We start from the raw sequence: 26,675 nt of genomic DNA, 5'->3' as shown, positions 1-26,675 counted from the left end.
GAAGTAACAAAATTCATGAAATATTCTAATTACTTCTTCATATAATCCAATTTTCATATATTAGCCATTTATTTTCAGTTACAAGAAGAAACATCAAGTGGTTAAAAAAATGAGCACAAAGTATACATAAATGAAAGTTTGTTCAAAATTTTCCAATAAAGTTTTAAGATTGAGCTGACTTTTTTGAAGTCACTTGGAACCAAAGAACTTGCAAGGTAGTCAGTAAATTGAGACTACAGTAATAATATAGTGGAACTGACAGATAATGCAAACAAAAGTACAGGAGTGGGTTGCAAAACTTGGTAAAATCCACTGATGTATATTATTTTATTTAGTAAGTTTTTGAAAATAAGGATAGTTTAGTAACAAAACAAAGGATTAATGGAGAAAAAACAATTTCACTATCACAGACCTAATTGCATTTCATGTTATAAGCAAATTTTTTGCAATAGGTAATCATATCACCTTACCTTCCCTGATAAAATTTGTGTGCACTTTGAAAAGAAACGTTTGCATGAAAATATTCCTAATGATTTATTAATGACATTTGGAATTAAGAAATCTCTTAATAATACCTGGAAATTTGAATTCCAGAAAATATAATGTTAAAGTATCTATCCATTACCTTTCTTGGATGCTTCAAAACTGTCATAGAGGTTTATCTTCTGGGTGTCATAGGTTAGAGTGGTATTCGGCAACAAGGTTCTGTTTCTGTTGATTGTGTTCACAGCAAATCTGAACGCAAGTTCCTCAGCTCCCATTGGGCCAGATTCCACATATTCAAAAATACCTCCTGGCAAAAAAAAAGAATAATCACACAGGTCTTACAAGACAGAGAAAATGTGGGAAGTTTTCTGTACTTTTATGTAGCCATGTGTGTATTTGTGTGTGTGTATGTGTGATTTGTTTAAGTACATGGAGTTTTATGCTTATTTTTTCTATGAACTTCAATATTTGGGATGTGCCATTTTAGATAAATCCATTTTAAGCAAAATTTCTTTGGTATTGATACCAAATTTTAACATGATTTAAATCTGATTTTGCCTTTTTTCTTTAGTAATTGCTTCTTTTAGGGCCTACGTATATATAGATTTTGCCTTAAGTACTGAACATTATCCCTTAAAATTTTGTACACAGTTCCAGAATTAATCAATCCTCTACATTGTTATAAAGCTATAAGGTTAAGCACTGGGAAAACTATATTAAATTTGTCTCTATTAACTCACAAATCAAAATTCTTTAGCACAATTTTTATGGTACTTATTGTATTAAAAGCCCAAAATACGTAGTCACTTGCAAATTCCAGCATCTTACTTGCAGGAAAAAAGAACAAAGTAGCATTTTTCTATTTGTTTTACTCTAAGTCTTTTTTCAGAAGATACTTGACATTTGTGAAGGATAACTCGCCCAAACAATGCAAATCCCTTAATCAGGGAATAACACTGTAGCATATAATTTTGGTCATAAAATGTAGAGTATAATTTAAAAACATGTCCTTTCCATTTGTCACTTTCCACCAGCTGTGTCTCAGTCCAGTTCCCTCATTCTTGTCCCAGCCATCCTTCTTCCTGATATCATCTGTCTCTTCAGTTATGAGTGACCTAACTGGGACCTTTGCCTGCAACAGAACCTCTTCCTTTTTGTTGCTTTGGTGAATGGAATGAAAGGGGGAGCACCTGATACCTGACACACTCCAACCTCTGTCCTTGGGAAAGTAGTACTTTTAAAATAGAGAACATTTATCTTTCTCTCTTTCAAATTTCACACCATGTACTCTCAGCACAGTCATTCACAAATTAAAATCCCTCGAATAAGCCATTTCCACAGCTTGCAATTCATCCCTCATTGAAAGTCTTTTAACACATGAATGTCAGGTGACTATACTATCAGCAGCAAACTACCTATTCTAAATTAGTCAGAAGTCATGGCATTGTAACAATTCCTCTAACTATGAGGAATTAGGACTCAAGAAGATATTAAAGTGATTGGACAAATTTGGAAAATTTGTTATTTGACACCATATTAGTCTGAAATATTTCTCTTATCTTTTTAACTAAATTGATGGTATAGTTACCAGAGTAATCAGAAAGAATTGGAAAATTTGTTATTTGACACCATATTAGTCTGAAATATTTCTCTTATCCTTTTAACTAAATTGATGGTATAGTTACCAGAGTAATCAACTTATTGTGAAATAGTACTCTGAATATATATAAAATCTTTGGTGACTTAAGCTAACCAGAAAGTTAATAAGTATTTACATGCCTGATGAACCAAACTAGATGTCTTGCATAAGCAGAGAATAATAGTATGAGCATGGATTCTGGAGCCAAATGGGGTTTACATTCTGGCTTTGCCAGCTGCCATTTGTGTACATTTGGGCAGTTGCTTAAATCCTGTCTGAGTTGCTTCATCTCTAAAAGAGGGGTGATAATGGAGGCTATTGCATAGAGTTATTGTAAAGATTAAATGTTATCTCATAACAAAGAACTTACAACAGCGGCTGCCACAGAGTTAGCACTCAATAAGTGTTTAAGATTTCATTGAATCGTCAATGCAATCTCAAGTAATATTATTTTACAGGAAAGAATCCTTTGGTCAAAGATCACATAGTCATCAAGTGATAGAGCCAGCATTAGAATCTGTTTATGCTTGACTTCAAAGCCCTTGCCTATTCCACTACAAACTAGTAGTTCTCTTCAAAATTTCATTCAGGCAAAATATATAGAACTTCCTAAAATATAAGATATGATGACTTGAGTAAGAATATGCTTTTAGAAATATAAGATCTTATATATGGAACAGAAAAATAATTGAGCAATTGGAAAGTACTTATTAAAGTTAATTAGGAATAACAAATCAATTATAGAAATGCAAATCTGAAGTTGTTTCTTAATGGCAAAATAAATGAAAAACTGAATCCCCTACTTTCCTCAGTGCAAACTGTAGTTTCTAGGCAGTATAAACACAAAATAAAGATACAGAAATAGTCAACATTTGATGACAGTGTGTTAAAACTTTTCTAACATTACCTCTCTTCAAAATAAATAATTCAAATTCAACTTTAATTTTATATACTTATCACTGGCTTGAATATTTAAAGAAATCTTTGTAATTCCTTAGGATAACCCATTTTCTACCTTAATTACATAAAATGAATAATTAATTTTTATTGATCCAAAGCCAGAGTATAAATTTGTATATAAAAAATAAAAACATACAGATAGTGCAAGCTTTTCGGGCACAATATCTTCTATAACACCTCCCAATCATGTTAACTCAAGAAAAGAGAGATTATTATCCCCAACTTGTACAGGGGAGGTATTGGCAGGGAGGGTAATAAAAAATCGAGTAAAGATTTACTTTTCAAAAAAAGTTGGGTGGGTGCCTCAAACTTGCGTGGGAAAAAAATAGACCTTTTGTAATTCTATTTAAAAATTTGGAAAGTTTTAATAACATCCAACATATTAATTGGTCAAAGAAGAAAAAAGTACAGTCACCACATTAGATGCTATAAAGACACTTGCTAGATATCACTAATTATTCTTGATTAAAAAATGACTTTTAGGGGCTGGCCTGGTGGTGTAGTGGTTAAGTTCACATGCTCCGTTTTGGCGGCTCAGGATTCGCGGGTTCGGATCCCAGGCATGGACCTACACACCGCTCATCCAGCCATGCTGTGGTGGCATCCCATATACAAAGCAGAGGAAGATTGGCACAGAAGTTAGCTCAGGGCCAATCTTCCTCAACAACAACAACAACAAAAAATGACTTTTAGAGGGGCCGGCCTGATGGCATAGGAGTTAAGTGCACGTGTTCTGCTTCAGTGGCCCAGGGGTCATGGGTTCTGATCCCGGGCATGCACCAACGCACCACTTGTCAAACCATGCTGTGGTGGCATCCGATATAAAGTAGAGGAAGATGGGCACGGATGTTAGACCAGGGCCAATCTTCCTCAGCAAAAAAAGAGGAAGATTGGCATCAGATGTTAGCTCAGGGCTGATCTTCCTCAGAAAAAAAAAAAAGACTTTTAGAAAACAAATAGAGTAAGAATGATACTTTATTAAGATAAAAATCACTTATTAACAGTAAATATTACATTTAAGAGTAATAGAAAGGAAGTCCCATTAAAGGAAAAAAGATAAGAATGTCTACATTAGCCACTCCTCCTTAGTACGATTCTGGAGATTTAATAAATGCAATTAGAAATGAAAATTATTTGTTTAAATAGATAGATAGATCCATTTTTATTTCATTACATATAGAGAAGAGACATAAAGATCTCTTGCCAGTGGTGTTTGACCATAACAATGAAAATAACAAAATTGAAAGAATTTATCACGAACAAACCTCTACTGAAACAAATACTAAATAAATGAGTACTTTAGGCAGAAGAAAAATAATCCTAGAGGGAACCACTGCATTGCTTAAATATAGGAAGTGTAAAAGAAAGGGTAAATATGTGGGTGAATATCAATGAATTTTGGCTTAAAAAGCAAGAATAGTAACATCTTATGAAGTTTGTAATGTACGTGGAATTAAAGTGCATGGTAACGATAACGCAAAAGTCAAGAAATGAATAAATAGAATTAAAGAATGTTAATGTTCTAGCAGTATTTGGAGAAAGGTAAAGGTAATAACCATTTTGGACTGTAATAATCCAAGAATGCGTATTTCAATTCCTAGGATAAAGACTAAACAAATAATAAAATAGCATATAATCAAAAATTTGACAGAGAAAAAGCAACATAATAAATATATTTTATTTGTCCAAAAGGATAAGAAAAGATAAGTAAAAGAACATAAACAGAAAAAATACTAAAAAAAAATAGTAAGACAATATAAGTGGCAGATATAAAATAAGTACTTCAGTATTTACATTAAAAGTAAATGAAATAGATTCACATTTTAAAGTTTAAGATTATCAAACAGGCTAAAAAGGCACACAACTATAAGCTACTTACAAGAGAAATTGTCAAAAATAAGGAAAAAAGATGGGCAAAAATTTGTTCTAAAACCACACTAACCAAACAAAAGCTGGTGAAGCTATTCTAATATTAGATAAAGTAAACTTGAAGACAATAAGAGAATAAACAGTGCAATTCCCAATGAGAAAATGGTCAATATACCAGGATGATATCATAATTCAGAATCTACATACACCCAATAAAAAAATGACAATTGAGGGGCTGGCCTGGTGGCATAGCAGTTAAGTGCGCGTGCTCTGCTGTGGCCACCTAGGGTTCACAGGTTTGGATTCCGGGCATGCACCGATGCACCGCTTGTCAAGCCATCCTGTGGCAGCGTCTCATATAAAGTAGAGGAAGATGGGCACGGATGTTAGCCCAGGGCCAATCTTCCTCAGCAAAAAGAGGAGGATTGGCAATGGATGTTAGCTCAGGGCTAATCTTCCTCACACACACACACAAAAATGACAATTGACAGAACTGGAAGGAGAAATAGATCACAGAGGGAAACTTTAACACATCACTCTCAGTAGCTGATAGAACAAGCAGAAAAATATATCAGTTAAGATTCAGAAGATCTAAATTATACATTTAATATATTTGATGTAATTACTATAGATGAAACATAATACATCAAAATGACAAAATAACTTTTCCTTTTCAAGTGTATATTTACCAAACTTAATAATAACATGGTCATACCATACTTCAACCCATTTAAAAGGATTACAATTATTCAGAGTATGTTCCTTGAACACAGTGATATTAATCTAGAAATTAATAACAAAAAGACAACTTGAAAATCCCCAAATTTAGCAATTAAAGAATATATGCCTAAGTAATCCATGAGTCAAGGAAGAAATCAAAATGGGAATTATAAAATTTTGGGAATTGGATAAAACTGAAACTTTGGCATTCAGAACTTGTAGGATGCAATCAAATCCATACTTAGAGGAAAATTTAAAAGACTGAAAATCAATGATCTAAGATTTCATCTCAGATACCTAGAAAAATAAGAGAGTAAATCAAATCTAAAGAAAATCAAAGGAAGAAAATAATAAAGACTAGGGCAGAAATTATTGAAATAAAAAAATATTCAATAGAAGAAAACAACAAAGTCAAAATTCAGTCATCTGAAAGATTATTGAAGTGGATAAAATCTTACCAAGTCTAATAAAGAATAAGAAAATGAGGAGGGGTAGTGGCAGGGAGGGTGCATGATGCACTTCTGGGGTGCTGGCGATGTTCTGTTTCTTAATCTAGGTGCTTGGGTTTTATTAGAGCTTTACTCTAGGCTTCGTGCACTTTGGCACATATGGATCATCTTTTAATAAAAATTTTCCTTTAAAAAACAATTGCATATAAGTGCTAAAGCTTTACTAAGTTTAATAATAACACAAGCAGTAAAAATAAGGGCAATATTACTGAATATAACTTCAATATTCGAAAAACATCCATAATCAAACACATAAACATGATTAAAGGAAGACAAATAAGAAAATATATGAAAGTATATTGACTAAATATAAAAATAATAGATTCAAAAAGCAAAGGGTTGATATCTTCAATATATAAATAATATTAATAAAAAATATGATCACTCCAATGGAAAAATTGGCAAAGAACATGAATAGATAATTTAGAAATAGTATATGCAAATAACCAATGAACATATGAAAATGTTCAAAAATAGGAAAAAAGAAAGATTAAAACAATGAGATAGAATTTCCACAGATCAAATTTGTTGAGGTGTGAGAAAAAGCACAATTGAAAAGAAAATTAAATCCAAACAAACTTTCTTGAAAACCTTTTTAAAAATCTATCAAGCTTTTGGGCCCGGCTCCGAGGTGTAGAGATTAAGTGCACGCACTCCGCTGCTGGTGGCCGGGGTTCGGATCCCGGGCGCGCACCAACTCACTGCTTGTCAGGCCATGCTGTGGCGACTTCCCATATAAAGTAGAGGAAGATGGGCACGGATGTTAGCCCAGAGTCAGTCTTCCTCAGCAAAAAGAGGAGGATTGGCATGGATATTAGCTCAGGGCTGATCTTCCTCACACACACACACATACACAAAATCTATCAAGCTTTAAAAGTATACACTTAAATATGCCAATTATACTCATAGGATGTAACCTTAAGGAAAATGCGGGTGGTTTAGCTGCAAGGATGTTCACTTTGTTCATAAGAACAATATGATTAGAAAAGCTCTAAATATCCAATGGTAGGGGATTATTTGCATAAATTATGGTACATACAATCAATAAAATACTGTGCATCTAGCCATTTTTAAATTATTCAATAGAAGGTATTTGATGACAAAAATTCTTTATAAGTAGTTACAATATGCACTTATGCATAATAAAATACTGTGTGGTTCATTTTAGATGATAGGTATTTGATGAATTTTAATTTTCTTCTTTTTGCTTGTTTGTATATTTTCAATAGTTAACAATGAACCTGTATGAATCATAATTTTTTTGACAAATGAATAAAATATGCTTTAAAGTAAAGCTAGAAAATTAACAGGTAGGAGAAAAAAGAAGAGTACCTAGAGGACACTGAAATCTCAGTGCTTCTGCATTTGCTCTTTTGATGAAGAGAAAGACAGCATGTTTATATGCAGGAAGAAAGAACCAATAGGAAGAGAAGGTAAAAAACAGAAAAGAGAGGGGATAACTGATGAAGCCAGGTGGCTCAGAAGCAAGAGAAGATCAAGTTCAAAGCCTGGGAAGTTGGCTTAGCCCTGGGAAGAAGGACACCTTGCTCACTCAAGCAATAGGCAATTATCTGTAACCTGCTGATGTGAAGATCGGCAGGAAATTGACAGAATATATATTTTTATCTATTTTCTTTGTGAAGTAGAAAACAAGGGTCTATAACTTTGATTCTCTGAGGAAGAAATCAGCCATTTTATTCTAAAAGTATATCTTTGGTTTTAAAAATTGCTAATAAAAAAATTCAAAAGTAAAGCATTTTTTCCACCTGCTCATAAACCTACGAAAGGGTAATTGTTACATGATTTTGAACAGGACTTTCTCTCTTTATATAGCTTGAGAAATAATACTCTTTTGTGCTATGTACCACCTATAAAAAGTGCTTGTTTCCAGACTTACTCTTTTTATTATGAAGTGTCAGAATTGGTTGTAGCATTTCATAAGCATGTGGTACCTGAAGAGAGAATTGCTACCCTAAGGAGTTCACAAATCATGTCTCGTGGGTAAAATACACCCTGGAGGAACAAAGAACATATCAGAACTATATGATCCTAAAGCAGTGTTTTAGTAATCTATACTCATATGCTTTTTCTAGACTTGTACCAAGATTCACCCAGTTTCTCATTTTCAAGGATCTATCTAGAGACCACTTCCTCGTTATCAGCAAATTTCCTACTCTCTGTAGGATACAAGCAAAATTTCACTTCTTTCTTACACTTACTTCGGCTTCTTTAAAAAAAAATCATCCTGGGCCGGCCCCGTGGCTTGGTGGTTAAGTGAGCGCGCTCCACTGCTGGCGACCCGGGTTCGGATCCCGGGCTCACACCGACGCGCTGCTTCTCCGGCCATGCTGAGGCCGCGTCCCACATACAGCAACTAGAAGGATGTGCAGCTATGACACACAACTATCTACTGGGGCTTTGGGGGGAAAAAATAAATAAATAAAAAAAAATCTTAAAAAAAAAAAAAAAAATCATCTAGATAATCATTCTCACAGCTTTATTTTTGTTTGGTTTAGTTGTTTTGTTTCTTTGTTTTAACTCAGGAAGAGCATCACATCTCACATAACCTCTACACTATCAAACAATAAAATGGCTGCGGTTCTTTCTCCAAGCTTATAGTGACAGTTAATAGTTCCCATCCCTCTATAATAGGCTTGCTGAAGAAAGGAGAGAAACAGAAGAGAATAGCCTTCTTCCCATAAGCATAGTTGCCCGCTCTGTTTTGTAGATACAGAAGAACAATAGGGAAGGAATCCCTCATTTATACAGAACTCCCCACACTGAAACTTCACCCATCACAGACTCTGCCTCACAAAAGAACATTACTCAAGACTTGAAATTAAAGATTTATATGAGTCAGCTGCTGAAGCCTACCCAAACCTTTTCTCTTTTAGATCAATTTTAACTATTACAGAGGATTGTATGACTCATAAACCTGTGATGGATGTGCCAACCAATGTCACAGCTAACTTCTGAGATTGTTCAAATAGGTCCTATCTCAAAGTAGGTACAATCAGTGTTTTATAGACATTTAATTTAATAAAGGAATCGATGTTCTGAATCACACATCATCTGTTATTCTTTCAGAAGACATGCTTGTATTTTCAATCAACTGTTATAATAATGTTATTTTCTATCTAAACAAATGCAAAAGATGTTCTCCTCATTTTAATCTTGTACAAATCCTCATCCAAAGGATAAAATCATCATGCTTCTTTACAACTGTCAAAGGCCATTTTTAAAATGCCCTGGATATTAAATGACATTAGGGAATTATTTGTTTCTTTTTTTCTCCTTAGGCAAAATAATGATATAGTGGTTACATAAGAAAATATCTTTGTTCTTAGGAGATCCATGATAAGTATTTAGGCGTGAAGTGTCATAAAAACAAAGATGGAAAACATGTTAACAATAGTTTAATCAAGGTGGTGAGTATATGAGTGTTTATACTATCATTCAAACTTTTCTGTATATTTAAAAATTTCATAATAAAAGTTGAGGGGGGAAGAAAAAGGACAAGAAAAAATAAAACTCCCATACTTATTTTATTACTGCATGTTTTTAACAGGTGTCTCAAAAAGACCATTAAATTAATGTGCAATATTTATAAAAATGCTTACTATGTACCAAAACTGTACTATTATTAAAGGATAGAGGAGACTAATGACACAACCAATAAACCACCTTTGGATACTCAGATTGCTTCTAACACTGCATATGGGTCTCCAGGAATGGCAAACTTGCTGCCATCCGAAGTAATCTCTTACTTCTCTGGGAAAGCTATAGCACAAAATTCTCCATATATTAATCCATCATCGGCTTTCCTGAAGCTTCTAACCATTTGCTCTGATTAGAATCAATTTAAGCCCAACTTTCATATGCTCATCATCCACAATTTGAAAACAGATACCAGCTTCCTACTGTATTTTCTTTTACCCATGTTAAAACTTTCAAATCTTTTGATTGTTTGTCACATAACTATTCTGATCTATTTTTTCTCTGAACATACTCCAGTGTTTTCACAGCTCAATGTCGGTCCATTTTTTAACCATATTCCAAGTGGGTCTAAGCAAAGCAAACTATAACGGGGCTGCCAATTCCCTAAGTTAATGTAGTATATATAATATAACTAGTGGATTTTTTTTAGAGTACAATACCATACTGCTGCTTCATCTTAAGCTTATTGTTAAAAAAGTTTATGTTTCTGATGTATTATTTTTTTTTAATTTTTTACATGTGTCCCTGATTAATATCATCTATTTATAGTCAGTCTAATTTTCTAATTAAGACTATTTGGATTCTGATCCTATCATCAACTCTTTATTAATATTAATTTATTCAACATCTAATGTATCAAGGCAAGTTACCAATACTACAAAGATATATAAAATGTGTTTCTTTTTCCTTTGCCTTTAGGTCATATTCAGTTTTGCTTCTATGTTCAAGTCAGTGATAAAAATGATGAACAAGAGAGAGTTAAAGACAAAGCTTCAGATCATAACCCCATGGACATCCCCACTGTAGACTCTTCCTGTTGTTAAACTAGCTAACGATCTTCTTAATTATTCTAGCTAACAGTTATAAGTCTCCATCATTTTTACAGGAACATCACTGTAAACCTTTTCACATGCTTGACTAAGCCCAGATATGTTATGTGTCCACACTGTAATGATGCATCTCCACTGGATTTTGCACAGAGATCCGCCCCCACTCTGGCTTTCTTCAGTAGTTTCTCCACACTGCAAGCAGAGCAATATTTCTAAAATGCAACTTTGATCTTGTCATTTAATGTCTTAAAACCTTTCAATAACTGTCTAATTTTTAAGCTTAATGCTATTTACAAAGTTCTTCATAACCTATCTTCTGCCTCCTTCCCTAGGCTCCTCTCTTACCACCCCTACTTCTCCAGTGCCACAGCCGTGTTAAACCACCTACCTTTCTCTGAATGAACCAGAGTTAAATGCCTCCATTCTTTCCAAATGATGTTTCTCTGCCCAGGATCCTAGTCCATACCTCCGTGTACACACACATACACGGACACAGACATACACATACAGAGAGCACACACACACATTTACACATAGATCTGCAACTTTCTCTCTCTCCTAACGCATTGTGAGCCGCTGGCACGGTCACCTTCTCTAGGAAGACATTCTTCACTGGCCCTAACTCCCAGCTGACTAAGTTGCATCTCTGCTTTATACCCTCAGTCCCAGACCACTTTCACACATTATAATGCATACTCCTGCTATCTGAAACTTAAAGTTAAATCAGTATGAAACATGTTTAAATCTGAGCTCACTCTAAAGGATGAAAGCTTCTAACAGTCAACGTTTATTGAAAGCAAACTCTATATCAGGCATTGTGATAAATATTTTACAAACATTAACAGAAAGTCATCAAGAAATGTAGTTGAATCACATTTTCTGTCTTCAATATACTTTCCATTGTTATAATATTTTATTTAGTTCTGAATATAACTCTGATATTTAACTTGTTCACATTGTTGAGTCTGAGAATTACTTTCCTCCTTTATGCTTCACAGTCTCACAAGGTAGTTTAATTCTTAGGCCAAATAACTGGTTTTACTGGGTCTATTGTGTTCTGCTTTGGAAAGACCGTGGAGCAGGTCCAGCATCCTGAGAATCTTGCCTTAGGTCAGTTACACAGTCAGGAAGTGATGGATACTGGATTAGGACACAGGAGACCTCAATCCAGGCCGAATCTTTTAATCACCATGCTGTACTGCTTCCTGCTGGGTAGTACTGCCACTCTTGATCCTCAACTTCTAGTTGCTTTCACAGCAGCTTTCCTTTTTCTGAATGGTAAATACTTTCAATTTCTTAAAACATATTTTTAGAGTTTTACGTCCATATGGAGTATGCCTATAACAGTCTGAAACTGATTTTGTGTGAAATTGGTGGATGCCAGTTCCCTAAGTGTATGCAGGTAGAAAAACACATGCCCACGTGGACCTGAATGACTGACACACCATGGAAAAATGAATAAGCAGGTCACAGCTCCCAACAAGGGGATTGTGTGGAAATCACATAGTGTATGAATTTTCCAAGGAGAAGAGCAACGACCCATCTCCACTACACACTGAGAGATAACTCCTGCTCTTCCCATTTGCTTTTGATTCCCTTGAGCCATGAAGCAATGGGTATTTCAAATTTAATGAAAGGAGTGGTTCCAGTATTTTGAGCCATATTTCTAGTAATAATAACATTCTTTGTTATGTTACTAAATTAAGTCTCATCCAAGCATACAAATTAGCACCTCTGTCAATACTTCAAGTAAACGAAAAACTACACAAACATATGACCAATGCAAATTTTGTCTGTGGAATGTCCTGGAATTTTTGGCAGTTCTAGCACTCTTTGCAGTTCTTCAACTATAGAAGGCATAAAAGCTAATCTTGTATACCTCCCTCCTCCATCTATCATATTCAATTCAACTCAAACTTCTACTGGGCGTTTGGAAAAAGGAAGCTGCTGATACAGTCTAGAATAAAGAATGAGTTGGAAGGCAGTATATAAACTGAAACCAAGTTGCAGAAAATAATGTCATAGTCCCATTGTACAAAGATTGGTTGTGCTCAGGCATGTAAATGTGCTTTTTTATTTTAAAAATAAATAAGCTTTCGGAGAGAAGTCAAGATGGCGGCGTAGGCAGACTCTGAACTCACAATCCTCCCGTGGACACAGCCAATTTACAACTACTCTTGGAAAAATTACCCCTGAGACAGAGCTGAAAACTGGATAAGAGGAACTCCTGCAACAAAGCACAATCCTAATTGAGGTGGAAGAGGCAGAAACTCCCTTCTGGAGAGGAAAAACACCGCCTTCACAAGCCACAACGCCTCAAGGCTGCCAGGGAGCGGCCCACAGGTACGCAGCCCTCCCTGGAGGAGTGGGGCCCTGAGCCGGGGAGAGCCCCCGCTGGGGGCATTTTGTGGACCCAGCACAATCAGACGAGTGGCATAATATCTGACTTTGCCTGCTACTAAAACATTGGGGAGTACCCCCAGAAAAGCTGGTTCACAAAGAAGTTAAAACCGGCTCTTAAACGGCCCACGTGCAAACTCACCCATTTCAGAAAGTGACCTAAAATCAGCAGAAAGAAAGGTGCACCGCCCTTTGGGGAAAAGAGACTCACCTGATAGGCCCTGAGTGCATCTGGGTGAGGGGTGAGACCTCTCCAGGGACTGGGACATTGGCGGCGGCCATTGTTGTGGCCTGGTGTGGGCGTGCTGACACAGACGCCATTGGAGTTCTCCCCGATGCCTGCTAGCCCAGGTCTGCCCCACCCACTAGAGCATCGATTTAATCCAGCTCAGCCCAGGGCAGGCAGCCCACCCTAGAGACTGGCCCCACCCAACAACAAGCCCTCAGGCAACTTGTGGGCCTGTTAAGGGAGCTGCCTGGATTCTCCACAGCCTGGTGACTGGGTCTGCCTCTGTAGGGCAGGGTGTGTGCAAGGGGGAGGGGGTGGAGTGTGTGGGGCGGTGGTGGAGAGTGTGGGGCTCCTGCCTTGGAGAGACTGGGTCCACCACAGGAGGTCAGGGCACACGCACAGGCCAGGACTGCGTTGGCTGTGTGTGTGGACCTGTAGGCAGTGGGGCTTGTCAGCTGCAGAACACTTGTGCTTCTCAAAGAGCAACATAGGGGGTTGTCCCAACTTCCAAAGCCTGAAACAACTGGATGCTCCCATGCCTGAGGCCAGCCCCACCCGGCTGCAATCCTCAGAGAGTTTACAAGGCACCTAATGGCTAGAGGCTTATAACAATTGTAAGCCCCTGAGCCTAACAACCTGCTATGCTGGGGGCCTACTCACTTAATAGAAATATGGCAACAGGAATGTGCTATTAGACCTTGTAGCCAACTGTGCTGGGACACCCACACCCAATAAAGAGACTGAAGGGCCCACAACAACTACATGCAGCTGAGCATTACAACAGCTGGCCAGGGGCATAGCTCAGCCTCCCGGGCACCTACGGGAAGAACAACCCCACCAAAACACAAGGACACATGTAGCCCACACAGGGGTCACTCCTAGAACATTTGTAACTGGAGAGCAGTGAGAAGCACACTGCAAGGCCTCCTAAGGCATCACTTATATAAGGTGACCTCTCCGAGAGCAGGAGACATAACTGACCTACCTAATACATAGACACAAGCACAGGGAAAGAGGCAAAATGAGGAGGCAAAGGAATACATTCCAAGTAAGGGAACAGGACAAAACCTCAGAAAAGGAACTAAGTGAAACAGAAATGAGAAACCTACCTGACAGAGAGTTCAAACAAAGAGTGTTAAGGATGCTCACTGATCTTGGGAGAAGAATGGATGAACTCAGTGAGAATGTAAACAAGGAAATGGAAGATATAAAAAAGGACCAATCAGAAATGAAGAATAGAATACTGGAAATGAAAAATTCACTAGAGGGACTCAAAAGCAGAGTAGAGGATACAGAAGAATGGATCTGGGAGCTGGACGAAAGACTAGAAGAAATTACCCAAGCTGAAAAGATAAAAGAAAAAAGAATTAAAAAGAGTGAAGACAGTCTAAGGGACCTCTGGGACAACATCAAGCGCAGTAACATCCGTGTTATAGTTGTCCCGGAAGAAGAAGAGCGAGACAAAGGGGTAGAAAATCTATTTGAAGAAATAATAGCTGAAAACTTCCCTAACCTAAGGAAGGAAAGAGATATCCAGGTACACAAAGCACAGAGAGCACTAAATAAGATAAACCCAAAGAGGCCCACACCAAGATACATCATAATTAAATATTTTTTATTTATTTATTTATTTTTGAATATTTTTAATTTTTTTTGTGAGCAAGATCAGCCATGAGCTAACAATTGTATTAGCATGATCATGCTAATCCTCCTCTTTTTTTTGCTGAGGAAGACCAGCTCTGAGCTAACATCTATTGCCAATCCTCCTCCTTTTTTTCCCCAAAGCCGCAGTAGATAGTTGTACGTCATAGTTGCACATCCTTCTAGTTGCTGTGTGTGGGACGCGGCCTCATCATGGCCGGAGAAGCAGTGCGTTGGTGTGCACCCAGGATCCAAACCTGGGCCGCCAGTAGCAGAGCGTGCACACTTAACCACTAAGCCACGGGGCTGGCCCAACACATCATAATTAAAATGTCCAGAATTAAAGATAAAGAGAGAATCCTAAAAGCCACAAGAGAAAGACAAGTTACATACAAAGGAAACCCCATAAAGCTATCAGCTGACTTCTCAGCAGAAACCTTACAGGCTAGAAGAGAGTGACATGATATATTTAAAGTGCTAAAAGGAAAAAACCTACAGCCAAGAATACTCTATGTGGCAAGGTTATCATTCAAAATGGAAGGAGAGATAAAAAGTTTCCCAGACAAGCAAAAATTAAAGGAGGTTGTCACCAAGAAACCAGTACTACAAGAAATGCTAAGGGAACTTATTTAAGGGGAAAACAGAAGACCACAAATAGGAAAAATTATCTATTTCCATGATAAGAGGGTAATGGATACAAATGCACAAAAAAGAGGTTAGATATGATATCAAAAACATAAACTGTGGGAAGAGGGGAGTTAAAGAGTAGAGCTTTCAAAGAGAGGTCAAATTAAAGAGACTATCAACTTAATATAGACTTCTATATACGTACGTTACTATATATGAACCCCATGGTAATCACAAACCAGAAACCTATAATAAATACACAAAAAACTAACAGAAAAGAACCCAAACATAATACTAAAGAAAGCCATCAAACCACAAGGGAAGAGAGCAAGAGAAGAAGAAAGGAACAGAGAAGAACTACTAAAATGCCAAGAAAAAAAGTTAAAAAATGGCAGTAGATACATACTTATCAATAGCTACTTTAAACGTCAATGGACTAAATGCTCCAATTAAAAGGGATAGGGTGGCTGACTGGATAAAACAACAAGACCCATATATATGCTGCATACAAGAGACATACTTCAGACCTAAAGACACTCACAAACTGAAAGTAAAGGGATGAAAAAGATACTCTATGCTAATGGTAATGGAAAGAAAGCTGGGCTAGCAATACTCATATCATACAAAATAGACTTTAAAATAAAAACTGTAAAAAGAGACAAAGAAGGGCACTACATAATGATCAAGGGAAGAATCCAACAAGAAGACATAACACTTGTAAATATCTATGCACCCAATGCAGGAGCACCTAAGTATATAAAGCAATTATTAACAGACATAAAAAGAGAAATAGACAGTAACACAATAATAGTAGGGGACTTTAACACTCCACTTACACCAACGGATAGATCATCCAAACAGAAGATCAATAAGGAAACATTGGCCTTAAATGACACATTAGAAGCGATGGACCTAGTAGATATATACAGAACATTCCATCCAAAAACTGAAGAATACACATTCTTTTCAAGTGCACATGGAACATTCTCCAGGATTGATCACATATTAGGCCACAAAACAAGTCTCCATAAATTTAAGAAGATTGAAATAATACCAAGCATCTTTTCTGACCACAACAGTATGAAACTAGAAATCAACTATAGGAAGAAAATCAGAAAAGCCACACATATGTGGAGATTAAACAAAATGCTACTGAGCAATGATTGGGTCAATGAAGAAAGCAAAGGAGAAATCAAAAAATACTTGGAGACAAATGAAAATGAAAATACGACATGCCAGAATTTATGGGATAGAGCAAAAGCGGTTCTAAGAGGGAAGTTTATAGCAATACAGGCCTATCTCAACAAACAAGAAAAATCTCAAATAAACAATCTAACAAAGCACCTAAAGGAACTGGAAAAAGAAGAACAAACAAAGCCCAAAATCAGTACAAGAATGGAAATAATAAAAATCAAAGCAGAAATAAATGAAATAGAGACTAAAGAAACAATAGAAAAAATTAATAAAACCAAGAGCTGGTTCTTTGAAAAGATAAACAAAATTGACAAACCTTTAGCTAGACTCACCAAGAAAAAAGAGAGAAGGCACAAATAAGTAAAATCAGAAATGAAAGAGGAGAAATTACAATGGACACCTCAGAAAGACAAAAGATTATAAGAGAATAGTATGAAAAGCTATATGCCAAACAATTTGACAATCTTCAAGAAATGGATAAATTCTTAGAAGCATACAACCTTCCAAAACTGGATCAAGAAGAAATAGAGAATTTGAATAGACCAATCACCAGTAAGGAGATCGAAACTGTAATCAAAAACCTCCCCAAAAATAAAAGTCCAGAACCAGACAGCTTCCCTGGTGAATTCTACCAAACATTCAAAGAAGACTTAATACCTACCTTTCTCAAACTCTTCCAAAAAATTGAGGAGGGGGGGAAGCTCCCTAACTCATACTACGAAGCCGACATTACCCTGATACCAAAACCAGACAAGGACAACACAAAAAAAGAAAATTACAGGCCAATATCACTGCTGAACATCAATGCAAAAATCCTCAACAAAATACTAGCAAATCGCATACAACAATATATTAAAAAGATTATACACCATGATCAGGTGGAATTTCTTCCAGGGATGCAGGGATGGTTCAACATTCACAAATCAATCAACATGATACACCGCATTAATAAAATGAAGAATAAAAATCACAAGATCATCTCAATAGATGCAGAGAAAGCATTTGACAAGATATAGCATCCATTTATGATAAAAACTCTGAATAAAATGGGTATAGAAGGAAAGTACCTCAACATAATAAAGGCCATATGTGACAAACCCACAGCTAATATTATCCTCAATGGTGAAAAACTGAAAGCTATCCCTTTAAGAACAGGAACCAGACAAGGATGCCCACTCTCACCACTCCTATTTGACATAGTATTGGAAGTTCTAGCCAGAGCAATCAGGCAAGAAAAAGAAAAAAGAGACCTAACCTGGAAAGGAAGAAGTGAAACTGTCACTATTTGCAGATGACATGATTTTATATATAGAAAACCCTAAAGAATCCACCAAAAAACATTTAGAAGTAATAAACGAATATGGTAAATTTGCAGGATACAAAATCAACATACAAAAATCAGTTGCATTTCCATACACTAACAACAAAGTAGCAGAAAGAGAAATTAAGAATACAATCCCATTTACAATTGCAACAAAAAGAATAAAATGCCTAGGAATAAACTTAACCAAAGTGGTGAAAGATTTGTACACTGAAAACTATAAAACATTGTTGAAAGAAATTGAAGAAGACAAAAAGAAATGGAAAGATATTCCATGCTCTTGGATTGGAAGAATTAACATAGTTAAGATGTCCATACTTCCTAAAGCAATCTACAGATTCAGTGCAATCCCTATCAAAGTTCCAACAGTTTTCACAGAAATAGAACAAAGAATCCTAAAATTTATATGGAACAAGGAAAGACCCCAAATAGCTAAAGGAATCCTGAGAAAAAAGAACAAAGCTGGAGGTATCACACTCCCTGATTTCAAAATATACTGCAAAGCTATAGTAACCAAAACAGCATGGTACTGGCACAAAAACAGACACACTGATCAATGGAATAGAATCGAAAGCCCAGAAATCAACCCACACATCTATGGACAGCTGATCTTCGACAAAGGAGCCAAGAACATACAATGGAGGAAGGAAAGTCTCTTCAACAAATGGTGTTGGGAAAACTGGACAGCCACATGCAAAAAAATGAAGATACACCATTACCTTATACCATATACAAAAATTAACTCAAAATAGATTAAAGACTTGAATGTAAGACCTCAAACCATGAAACTTCTAGAAGAAAACATAGGCAGTACACTCTTTGACATTGGTCTTAGCAACATATTTTCAAGCACCATGTCTGACCAGGCAAGAGAAACAATAGAAAAAATAAACAAATGGGACTACATCAAACTAAAAAGCTTCTGTACAGCAAAGGAAACCATTAACAAAACAAAAAGACAACCTAACATTTGGGAGAAGATATTTGCAAACCATACATCTGATAAGGAGTTAATCTCAAAAATATATAAAGAATCATGCATCTCAACAAGAAAAAAACAACCCAATTAAAAAATGGGCAAAAGACCTGAACAGACATTTCTCCAAAGAAGATGTACAGATTGCCAACTGGCACATGAAAAGATGTTCTACATCATTAACTATCAGGGAAATGCAAATCAAATCTACAGTAAGATATCACCTCACACCCGTCAGAATGGCTATAATCAACAAGACAGGAAACAACAAGTGTTGGAGAGGATGTGGAGAGAAGGGAACTCTCATACACTGCTTGTGGGAGTGCAAACTGGTGCAGCCACTATGGAAAACAGTATGGAGATTCCTCAAAAAATTAAGGATAGAACTACCATATGATCCAGCTATTCCACTGCTGGGTATTTATCCAAAGAACATGAAAACACCAATGTGTAAAGATACACGCACCCCTGTGTTCATTGCAGCATTATTCACAATAGCCAAGACGTGGAAGCAACCTAAGTGCCCATCAAGGGAAGAATGGACAAAGAAGATGTGGTATTTATACACAATGGAATGCTACTCAGCCATAAGAAATGATGAAATCCAGCCATTTGTGACAACATGGATGGACATTGAGAGTATTATGCAAAGTGAATTAAGTAAGAGGGAGAAGGTCAAATACCGTATGATCTCACTCATTAAGTAGTAGATAACAACATCAAACAAACACATAGAAACAGAGATTGGATTGGTGGTTACCAGAGGGGACGGGGAGAGGGAGGAGGGTGAAAGGGATAATTAGGCACATGTGTGCAGTAACGGATTGTAATTAGTATTTGGGTGGTGAACATGAGAACATAATGTAATCCATGCAGAAATAGAAGTATAATGATGTACACCTGAAATGTATACAATGTTATAAACCAGTGTTACCACAATAAACCAAAAAAATAAATAAATAAAAATAAATAACCTTTCAATTTTATAAACCTCCTACTGTTTCCAACATATTTGTCGCTATTGGATAGAATATAGGTCTTGATTTTTCTTTCTACAAATGGACGCTTAAAATCGTAGGGAGGACCTTAGAGTTATACATTCAAATAATATTAATTTTAAAGTATATGCACTACATACTGTGAGGAAAATTGGGAAATGGCTACTTAAACGTTAGCAATTTAAGCCCTAGAAGGAATGCATACTGATTGGGAAGGCAGATGCTTGAATAATATCGAGATATAATTAGAACAGATCAAACTGAGATAACAGAGTAGGCAGCCACATGAATAATCACCATATAAACAGTATAAATAACACCAACAATTTGAGGGCCAAGAGCACACACTTTAATGATATTGATTTTTAAAAACTAGGTCAGCCGAATGAAAAGGCAAAAAGTGATTGAGTGAGCAAGCTCCTTCACTATCCAGACCTCTATTTTCTATTCTGCAAAATGAAGGGACTGGGTGAAATCATCTTGAAGATCAGAGATTCAGAAAACTTGCATGATTCTAACATTGCTTCAGAACCACACAGTAAATTGGGCAGCATCACCGATTCTGTTGAAATTTAAGATCTGGTTAAACGTCAATTTCTTGCAAATGTGGCACATTCCTTAACACCCTAACTTTCATTTGCAAAAATATATTGATATATTAAAATATTACTGAGTTCAACTAATAAAAATATAGATGCAAATATGTTTTGAGTTTCCAAAGAGCATTTAGATGTTATGAGGCTAAATTAGAGGTACTAAAATGAACTTTCTTGAGTTTTAATCCAGAAGTGGTACTAAAAATACAGCTAACAAATTAATATTTAAAAAAAATCAGAAATCAATTTAATAGTAATAGTGCAATCCATAAAGCAACCTAAATATGTAATTTGAAATTATATACAAAATGATTTATATTATTTATATGGATTACAACTTTAAGAAAGTTCTTTCATTCTCCCTTACATATTTATTTTGCAGAGTTTCTTTAAAAAAAATCTTCTTTATGCTATTAGCTGAACTATTAACTATTATACATGAACCATGTATTTTTGGTGGGTTTATTATTTGCTTTAAATGAGGGGATAAAGGAAATGTTTACTTTTACATTTTTAGGCAAGGTTTCTTAAAATCTTTAAAAATATTTTTGTTTCCCCTTTTTTAAAACTATAGTATTAATCAGACATAAAGCATTTTGAGATTGCTAAAAAGGTTAGCATTCATCTTACCATTAATCACACCTCATCATCTCCTTCGTGGAGACCACCTCTCCACAAACTCCCTCAGAGAGATTTCAAGCCTCCCACTTGTAACATATTTTTCATTCCTTTTTTCTAGTACTTCTAACAGCATCGAGTGGCATAACCTTCTACGACCATATGTAGTTCTGAAAACTCTTTCAGGACAGGGAAGATAACTTATTCAACTTTGACTCATTAACTTTGTGCCTGGTATATAGTGTGTTTAATAAGTGTTTGAAGAATAAACCACTAATATGGGGAGGGAATATGAGAGTGTTGTAATTATCAACACAAAATAAATTGAAGAAAATTAAAATCATATTTTATATCAACATAATATAAAAAGAATATTGTAGAAATTGATCAAATGACCATTATTTATTTTCCTTTTCCCAGGCAACTAAGAGAATCATGTAGATCAGATTGTGTCCCTTCCTCTGTGCTCCTCTTCACAGCAATCCAGAAAGCCTCACTTATCTGCTAAGGCCCTTTGCAAATTACAAAATGTTTTGAGTCATTTTTATAATTAGGACAGTCTGTGGAATAGAGGACTATATTTTTAAGGCTAACTGGAATTTATATAAAAATTCTTATCCCTCAGAACCTGTTCTAGCATTCAATAATGGATATTATTTCATGAGAAATTTAAAAAATTGAAAGAATCCAAAGCAGGTGTGGAAAGAAAATATTGCAGAAAATCGTTTGTCAAGGAAAATGTAAATATGTAAATACACTATTAAAGCTAGTAACTTTCCTTTTCCAAACAACTAACTCAAAAAAGCATTGTGGAAATTTTAATTGCAGATAATGTGACTAAGCCAGCAGAGATCTAATATAGAAATAATGTACACATAAGTGAGTATGCACACAAAACTGATATACACCCACCAAGACTCACACAAAAGCTACACCTGAAGAAAACTTAAACAACCAGCTAGGTAATCCACAGACAAAGTAGGAGAAAAAAATATAGTGGCCTGATGCTGTCAAATAAAGCAATAGGTCCCTGACCAAAGTGTTTACACTATGTAGACACAGCCTAAAGGAGTATGTCTTATGGTCAAACGAAATGACCTAGCTTTAGATCAGGGGGCTTTGTGCATTCAGGATGGAGAGTGAGTCGAGACACACACACACACACACACACACACACACACGACAGATTTTCATTTAAAACTGGTACTACTCCTAAACATCTCCTGAGAAGTGAACTGTGAGAAGTGATCTATAATCAAGCAAAGCTTTTTTGAAAAATGCTTCTAAAATTCATTAGTGAGTGAGAATAACTAGCATGTATGCTCTTCTCCATTTGCTCCATGTTGAATCAGCTCTTAGCTGAGTATCTGTGACACAGTAGGTACTCAATAAATATTTCTTGCACTAATATAATTTTATTGACCTGCAGAATCAAGGAATAATCTTTGCACAAGTAATTCTGTAGGGTAAATTTTATTAGCAGAAAAGACAAACTACATAGATATTGAAGAGAGAGACAAATTATACTAAAAATTATACATGTTCAAAGATGTTCATAGCAGTATCATTTTTAATAATGAAATAAACTAGGGCCGGCACGGCGGCGCAAGCAGTTAAGTGAACGCACTCTGCTGCGGCGGCTGGGGGTTCGCCGGTTCGGATCCTGGGTGCGCACCGACACACTGCTTGGCAAGCCATGCTGTGGTGGCATCCCATATAAAGTGGAGGAAGATGGGCACAGATGTTAGCCCAGGGCCAGTCTTCCTCAGCGAAAAAAAAAAAAAAAAGAGGAGGATTGGCAGATGTTAGCACAGGGCTGATCTCCTCACAAAAAAAAAAAAAGGGCCCGCCTGGTGGCTTAGCCGTCAAGTGCGCGCTCTCTGCAGCTGGCCGCCCGGGTTCAGATCCTGGGCACGCACCGACGCACTGCTTCTCCGGCCATGCTGAGGCCGCGTCCCACATACAGCAACTAGAAGGATGTGCAGCTATGACATACAACTATCTACTGGGGCTTTGGGGAAAAAATAAATAAATTAATTAATTAAAAAAAAACAGTAAAAAAAAAAGAAGAAATAAACTAGAAATAATCTAAATGTAGATCACCTCAGGCTTGGTTCTACATAGTATTGTAAACCACCAATGGAATAACATGCAATCATTAAAATGCTTGGGTAGATGTGCATTCATTGACACGGAAAAATATTCAGGACATATTGTTAATGAAATAGCAGGTGAAAAATAGCAGGTCAGAATGTTTTTAAGGGGTAATATTGTGTATTGGTTAAAAATAAGATCTCTGGGGCCAGCCCCAATGGCCTAGTGGTTAAAGTTTGGGGTGTTCCACTTCAGTGGCCCAGGTTTGGTTCCCAGGCACGGAACCACACCACTTGTCTGTTAGTTGTTGTGGTGGCAGCTCACTTAAAAAAAGGAAGATTGCCAAGAGATGTTAGCTCAGGGCAAATCTTCCTCAGAAAAAAAAATAATAAAATAAATAAATAAATAAATAAGATCTCTGGAGTCAGCCTACTGGGGTTCACATCCCAGTGTAGCCTTTACACTGAGTGGCCTTAGGTAAATCACTTAATTTCCTTAACACTTCAGTTTCCTATTGGAAAAAATTGCTACATTATTGGTATTATCAAGTACCACCTTCATACGGTTGTTGTGAAGATTAAATGAGAAAATCAATTAAAATTCTTAGAAAAACAGAGATATCTCAATAAAACTTAGCTATTCCATTTTAGTTATGTTGATACATTTACCTATACATATAGAAATATAAAATAAATATACATACATAGAAATATATCTGAAAGGATACACACAAAAATATTAACGCAAGATATCTATGAATGATAAGATTAGAGAATTACTATTTTCTGGACTTCTTGAAAGAAAAAGAATTCTTATATATATCCAAAGTACCTTTATAGAAAGAAAACAATTCTTCATGATGGAGTAATTTGGGACAGAAGATTATGCAATTTTAGATTCTTTGCATTGGACAGAACCCAAGCAAAAGGGAGAACATTTCCAATCACAGGGAAATATCCAAATATAGATTCAGCAAACTTAGCCCATCACTATAGAAATGAACCACTTTATCTTTACAGAACAATGACCTTGAAATTTGAACTAAAAAATGACCTGGTTTTAGAAAGGTGATTCAGATCAGGCAGCGACAATGCCACTTTTCTATCCCCTGCATCCCTCGGAACAGCACTTGCCAATATTTGCTGAGTATGTGAGTAACTTGAGTGAAATTTTCTCCCAAGCCTCAGATGTGTTAGGCAATTCAAAATTAAAATTGTTGGTGTTTAAATTAGAAACCAACTATGCATTGAATGAAAAAAAATAATTTAAAAATCTATGCAAAACAAATATACGAAAATAATTTTAAAATAATATTTAAAATGTCTTCTGCTTGCAGCTAAGCTGATAATGGGAAAGGGAGCTGATAATTCTCCTGAGATTGGCTATCCTGATGCAGTGAAGAGGGTTTGCAAGGAATCAGAAGAATGGTCAGAGGTTCTTAAGCAAGGCGAGCTGGGTCTAGGGTCTTTGACTAATCATTCATTTTAGGAGAGGAATTATGAGAGTAATATTCATTTTATCAATTTTTACCCCATGGCTCTTGGCTCTTTAGCCCAAAATTTACCAAGGACATATGGAAGTGATGCTGATTGCATACGGAAGAAACTTTGCTGAGATGTCTTGAGATTATCCTGACATTATTGTGACGTTAAGCTGGCACTTTCCTGCAGGCTCTAGAATTCATAAACCACTACACAAATTGCTATAAAGTTTAATTTAATTGATTCCAAGAAAGACAAATAACTCCCTAGGTGGGCAGTACCCAAGTGAGAACAATAAAAAGCAAACTCTCTTTTTACCTCTGGTAAGTTAAAGAACGACAGGTTTCAGCAACATTTTCAAACATTCTCATTTGCATAAAGCCACAGATCAGAAGAGTGACTTTTAGTACTTTACGATTCAAAAATCAACTCTCATTCACTGTTCCATTTATCATAACAGATGTTCTGATCAGCATTCCCAGGTCACCATGTACAGTGTACATGTTTATATAATTACAAGAGAAAAGAGGTTAAAACGTTGAGTCTCATCCAATACTGTCAAAATGAACTGATACAACAATTCACACAGGGGAACAGCAAGAGAGTAAATGCGAGCGCTATAAATATACATAAGCCACAACACAAACTGTTTCCCAGCCCAACCTCCAAAAATGGATTCCTCTCAATAGACATATAAGAACCAATATATATCCCTAACTGCCTGGTGTGACCTAGTTGAAGGCAGCCTAGAGGCAAAGATGGAATTTCCACGACACTTGTAGGATGCTATGAATATGTATTTAGCTTTTGTCAGAGGACAACAAATATCCCATAATCCTAATTTGAGTAAAAGTGCCATTTGTTTTTCTTTCTGTTTGTGACACAGAAAATGTGGCACAAAGTACACTTCAGAGGAAAGAAAGAGAAGGTTATTTACAGACAGATTCACAGAATGAAGATACTAAGAAAATGGTACAAATGTAAACAAACATATTCTTCCTCTAAAGCAGGAGGAGGTTTTCTTGGGCTGTTATGTACACTGCTTGCATCTAAATTCTCCTGAGATTTGTCTGGTATCTGTTGTTTAAATTTTATATATTTAAGTGCTGGTACAAATATATGATAACTAATCATACTACCCCATGCTTAAGTGATTTTACAGGAAAAATTAAAAGGCATCATTGTTATGGCAACTGCTAAGCAGGGTGGTGATTAAAGCCCGAGAGTCTAGTCCTGGATTAGTCATTAACTCTGAACATTAAGCAGGTCAATTAAGTATTCTGGGACTCAGTTTACCTAGCTGTGAACTGAGGAGCTTGAAGGACTCAAGTGATGACAACGCTATGCTGTTCCTTCTCACCTGCTTAACTTCAATGCCAGCACAGTGCTTAGGACATAGGAGGTGCTCAATGAATAGTCATGGCAACGAACGAGTGAATTATTTAATGAATCAATGAATAAAGGCACCCACAAGATCCTTGCCAATCTAAACTGTTCATGACAATATGTCATTAATTTGCATGACAAACGAACTCTTTAAAATTAAATCCTGGTTCTGAGGCGAATGTGTTTTCTGAAATGGGTAAGGTACCTAGAAAGTAATTATCAGAGCATCACAACCTAAATCCCCTATCAGTCCCTTCTGAATCATGTTCCTGTCTGGAGGAAGCAAAGTTAATATAATGACTTAGCTGAGCCATCCAGTGAGAGCCCAGTAATACAGGCAAAGTTGGAGACCTCAACCATGATCAAATTTCCACTGGCGGTGAC

General features: G+C 36.2%; 1 protein-coding gene across 5 annotated transcripts in view; it reads right to left on the bottom strand.

The window, feature by feature from the left end:
* Window positions 1-26,675, bottom strand: part of GRIK2 (glutamate ionotropic receptor kainate type subunit 2) — a 653,495-nt gene that overhangs the window by 423,436 nt on the left and 203,384 nt on the right. For 4 of the 5 annotated variants that reach the window (XM_087443926.1, XM_004422155.3, XM_087443925.1 and 1 more), the window contains exon 3: window positions 626-793. In XM_087443926.1, coding sequence (XP_087300052.1) covers window positions 626-793 — 168 coding nt within the window. Of the gene's footprint in view, window positions 1-625; window positions 794-13,341; window positions 13,463-26,675 lie in introns of those variants that run through there. The other variant, XM_087443927.1, reaches the window with a different exon arrangement.

The sequence above is a fragment of the Ceratotherium simum genome, chromosome 19 (genome assembly GCF_057802395.1).
Source record: "Ceratotherium simum simum isolate JZ-2026a chromosome 19, ASM5780239v1, whole genome shotgun sequence".
Taxonomy (NCBI): domain Eukaryota; kingdom Metazoa; phylum Chordata; class Mammalia; order Perissodactyla; family Rhinocerotidae; genus Ceratotherium; species Ceratotherium simum.
Note: the sequence above shows the minus strand (reverse complement) of the source record. Positions and strands in the feature narration are given on the sequence as shown.